The following is a 5,197-nucleotide window of genomic DNA, read 5'->3' as shown; positions in this document are numbered from 1 at the left end:
GGGCCCAGGCTTGAACCTTGAAACTATAAAAATTGCAAGCCGTGACTCGTGAGGCCCTTTAATTTTAACCGGACGGGATGATCCATCGAGGCTCCACTAGTCGTGAAGCCCTTCTTGTGTTTGAAGGCGATTGGAGAGGCAATGGGCTGCGGACATGCTGTTGCGTTCAAGTCAGTTGGTCCATGCCTTCACAGAAATGAGTTAAAGCTTCTGCTCTCACATACTTCTAGTACGGATGATCCGGATCCATCAAAATCAACATCCATGATCGATCAGATCAGAGTTTCATGGAAACATACCGGCAGTTTCACTACCGATTTACTAAACTCTCGTCTTTCAGTCACAGGCTAACCTTTTAGACGATCTTTGCGTAAATCCTTAATGCTCGTTATTTCCCTTAGCTGCATGTTGTCGACGCAATACTATTCTCTCGCCAACTAGCCTAGTATCAAAAGTTCAAGCGACCTGCAGGGGAGCCTTGCCCCTGCGTTCCTCTGCGCCCATGGAGAGCCTTCGCCGTAGCTCGCGTTCCGTTAGTGTTAGCTTGTTGCTAGCTCTTGTTTGCTCCCTCAACCCGACGCAGGTCTATATGCTATCCACCCAAAATCCATTTCCCGCGTTCTTCGTATTCGGTGATTCGCTTGTAGACGTGGGCAACAACAACTATATCCAGACGGTGGCAAAGGCCAACAACTTGCCTTTCGGAATCGACTTTCCACAAGGTCCTACTGGGCGGTTCTGCAATGGCAAGACTGTGCTAGACGTGATCTGTAAGTACCGATTTCTCCTATGGATACGGTTTGGAACCTTTTGTTATGCAAAGAATTTCTGCTAATCCGCTACACTCTCGGGGGATTGTAGGTGACCTCATCTATTTGCCCTACCCACCACCATATCTTGCGCCAACCACAAGAAACAATGCTTTGTTGCACGGAGTGAACTATGCCTCCGGAGGTGGAGGAATACTTCAAAGCAGTGGATTCAATTTTGTGAGTCGTTTTTAAGGATAATATGTGCTTCTCTTCTTGGACGGAAACCCCTTTTGAATATGTTGCTGCATGAGGCACATGGTCTAGAAACTTTTTGTGACGAAAGTCATCCTCGTGTCCATTTGATGGGAGAACCCTTTCAAGGACTTGTATTTGTGACAAGTGTGTGCCAAGTTGTCTATCAATAAGTTCCCACGGGCAGTTGCTATGTAGCTACAAGATCCATCCCAGTTGCGATGGAGGTTCTGTGCGCCAATGCTCTTTTTTCTTATTGCACTGCAGATTGGACGCGTAGATTTTGACACTCAGATTACCTGGTTCGCAAACACCGTTGTGCAATTGCAAGAGCAGCTCGGGGCTTCCGCAACTCAAGATCTTCTTTCTAAGTCTCTTTTCGCTGCGGTGTTCGGAAGCAACGACTATGTGAATAATTACTTACTAAGCTACGCTCCCAGCAACAAGGTGTATACAAGAACAGAATATCAGGCTGTCCTCATCCAGAAATTGGCATCCCAACTGACGGTACGTAGTTTGACACCATTCTCAAACTGCTGCGGGAGAGGTAGCTAACCTTAGCAAAAACATTTCATGCGACTTTGTTGAATTCGCTTTCAGCAACTATACAAGATGGGAGCTCGAACAATTGCAGTTGCCGGTGTAGGCCCCCTCGGGTGCATTCCATCTCAATTAGTTCGGCAAAAGAGTGTCAATGGCGAGTGCTCTGATTACGTGAATCAGGTAGCCTCAGACTTCAACGATGCTCTTCAGGTCCTCCTCCAGCAGTTAAACGCACAGCTCCCGGGCGTAAAATTTATGTACGCTGACACCTTCAGTCTTACGCTGGACTTCAGCATCAACCCTCAAAAACATGGTACGAGCTCCCCAGTACTTTCTTTCGGAACGCCATGGTTTTTGCTTCAATGACATGATGCACAATACAGATAACGCTGGTAATTAGGATGGATCTAAAATGGAGAGAAACCTGAAGTGCCTGCTCCAACGGCTTGCAGGTTTTCAGTTCGGCACGACAGCTTGCTGCGGTGCTGGAAAATACAAGGGGCAGTTGCTGTGCTTTCCGTTTGTGAAGCCTTGCCCAGACAGAAGTGTGTACGTTTATTTTGATCCGTTCCATCCGACTCAACGTGCCAATGAGCTCCTGGGAAGTGCGTTTTATCAAACCCTCCGCAGCAATATCGTCTGACTCGCAACACGGCACACCCTTAGCTGTGTTAGCCCTTTCCCGCACCGGGTATACCTCTCTCTAATTAATCCATCATTATTCTTATTATTGGGTGATATACGTTGTCCGTATTTGCTTTTGGGGAATAGTGGAATAAAACCCAAAAAATGGATTTGCTCGTCCACCAGCGTGTACCAAACAAATATTTTCGTTCGTGATAAATTTCGACAATATACACTCTCAAATGCCTAATATAAAGGTAGCTTGATATCACTAGGATTCATAAATGTTGCGCATGCATCTAGTGTGAAGGGTGTGAAGAGATAATTCACGACTGACTGCACATTGATACCTAGTGTGAAGAGTGTGAATAGATAAATCACATCTATCGGCAATGCATGTAGAGAAAGGTTCATATTAAGCTTACATGATATCGAGTAGCATGACCCATCTATGATGGGTAGTTAGAGATCCGCTTTGTTGGGTCTCAAGATGGGATCTAAAAATATCTTTAATTTCAAGAAATAAAATTTCAAGTTTGAAGACTCCCTTTACCATAGGCTTGACTATATGCTCATTTTATAGATGATTTATCTAGATGAGTAGCATGTGATGTTGATCGAGGGGCAAGAATTTATACAAAAAATATTCCCTTTCTCTCTTTCCTCTCCATTCACACATGCCCTCTCTTTCTCTCTCTCTCTCTCTCTCTCTCTCTCTCTCTCTTTCTCTCTCTTTCATACACACACACACACACAGTTTATATCGTTAAGCACATCATGGTGTATCTACACATGCATGCCTTTATTGTTTGTGCATGTGTCTTGATTGTTTCCGCATGTGTTTTGATTATTTGGGCATGTTTCCATGTGTCTCTATCTAAATGTGCATTTGATCTTTGTTTATGTGCTCTCTCTCTCTCATGCACGCGTGAGCGCACGCATGCATGTGTGCGCACACACATAGACATGCCACTTGCCTAGAGAATCAACATACACATGTGCATTTGTGTAGACATATCCTCCCATGTGTGTGCACACCTAGGTAAACACATACACATTTGCACTTGTGCACACAGAGGCATATACACATGTGTATAGACACTCTTGATCATGTGGAAACCTTTAATGTTGATGAACATTATTGAACATCTCACAACCTCATTTATTGAAGTCTTTAAAAGATGACTCATGGTATTTGTTCTCCTCGAACTTGATAGTGTGACCGATCTCTGATGGATTAGAGGCCTGCTTCATTGGGTCTCAAGGTTGGAATCTTAGGGTTTTTTAAATTATGAGGAATAAAAATTTAGGTTTAATTTACAAATCTCAGTATTGGGATGATTTTTAAGGATTTCAAAATAGCTTCTATTTGGAAAGAATGTTTTCAATAACATTACATACCTCTCTCTCTCTCTCTCACACACACACACACACACAATCCTCTATCTCTTTTCTTCTCTCTTCTCTTTCCTCTTCTCTCGCTCTTTCCCCACACACTCTCTCTCTCTCTCTCGTCCTCGTCTCTCCTCCCTCCATCTACAATGGGTTAATCCGCTCTAATAGGTCTCAAGATGGGATCTTAAAATATCTTTAATTTTAAGAAATAAAATTTCAAGTTTAAAGATCCCCTCCACCATAGGCTTGATTATATGCTCATTTAATTGACGATTCATCTAGATAGATAGCCATGAGATGTTGATTGAGGGGTAAAGAATTTATTCAAAAAATTTTCTTCCTCTCTTCTCTCTCCATTCACACATGCTCTCTCTATCTCTCTCACACATACACACACACACAGAGTCTATGTGTTTATGCACATCATGGTGTATCTATAGACATGCATCTTGACTATTTGTGCATGTGTTTTGATTGTCTGAGCATGTTTGAGTATATCTTTATCTAGATGTGCATTGGACCTTTGTTTATGTGCTCTCTCTTACACACATGCATGCGCGTGCGCACACATAACTTGTTTAGAGAATCATCATACACGTATTTATGTAGACATGTTCTTCCGTGTGTCTACCATGTGAAGATAGTGGGAGAGAAGGAAGGAGTCTCACTTGTGGCTTTCTCATATATACAATGGGGGAATACACATAAAGGTGGAGGCTGAAAACAGTTTTTCTCTTCTTAGTTGTCAAAGCCAAAAGAACTATAGTACAAAGAAATAGAAGAACCATATATGTGGGTCTCAAACTAAACTCAGCTAACTAAGGTGACATACTAATTGAGCCACGAACTAGAGTACATAAGGATAGCTGTCATCCAGCTATTATTCATGGGCGGTGTACCAATCGCATCTGCAACTAACAAGTCGGTGACATAAATGCACAACAGTCACCTTAGCATATCACGAGTGGAGCTCAATATCTCAACACTCTCTCAAGCTCAATCCCAATTCTTGCACACTAAGTAGGTCTCTGAACTTGCGTAGCTTCTCTGCATCCAATGCTTTCGTGAATGTCAGCTACTTGATCCTCTGTGCTGACATAAATTAGATCAATAAAACTTAGAAAAACCTTCTCCCACACATAGTGATAATGCACCTCAATGTGCTTTGTTCTAGCATGATAAACTAGGTTATTTGTCAAGTGTATACTGCTTATGTTGTCGTAATAAATGATAACGGGCCCATTTGTAGACTGATGCATATCATAAAGTAGCTTATGCAACCAAGCTACCTCACATGCAGTCATTGCTGCACCCTTGTACTCAGCCTCTGTGCTCAACAAGGCAACTGTAGGCTATTTCTTGTTGCTCCAAGTGACTACAGCACTCTCAAAAGAGAACACATATCCACTGGTAGATCGTCTATCAGAAATACTACCAGCCCAATCAGCATCAGTGTATCCATGCAACTGTATTTGAACCCCAGTCTCATAAAATAGTCTATACTATAATGTGGACTTCACATACCTGAGTATGCATCTAGTCGCATCCAAATGCGGTTTCCTTGGAGCTTGCATAAACTGACTTACCAATCCAACAACATAGCTCAAATTTGACCTGGTAATAGTCATAAA

At 42.6% G+C, this 5,197-nt stretch overlaps 1 protein-coding gene across 1 annotated transcript; it reads left to right on the top strand.

Annotated features, from left to right (window-relative positions):
* The first annotated feature begins 246 nt into the window (after window positions 1-246).
* Window positions 247-2,634, top strand: LOC147882209 (GDSL esterase/lipase At1g71250-like). The gene is made up of 5 exons (XM_087401672.1): window positions 247-770; window positions 862-989; window positions 1,272-1,511; window positions 1,605-1,860; window positions 2,000-2,634. Exons 1-5 carry the CDS (start codon window positions 503-505, stop codon window positions 2,188-2,190), a joined length of 1,083 nt encoding a protein of 360 aa, XP_087257798.1. The 5' UTR covers window positions 247-502; the 3' UTR covers window positions 2,191-2,634.
* The last annotated feature ends 2,563 nt before the right edge of the window (window positions 2,635-5,197 follow it).

This window comes from Dipteris shenzhenensis, chromosome 30 (genome assembly GCF_047967505.1).
Source record: "Dipteris shenzhenensis isolate YYH24624 ecotype China chromosome 30, Dip_SZ_1.0, whole genome shotgun sequence".
Classification (NCBI taxonomy): Eukaryota; Viridiplantae; Streptophyta; class Polypodiopsida; order Gleicheniales; family Dipteridaceae; genus Dipteris; species Dipteris shenzhenensis.
This window is presented reverse-complemented; position numbering and strand designations above follow the sequence as displayed.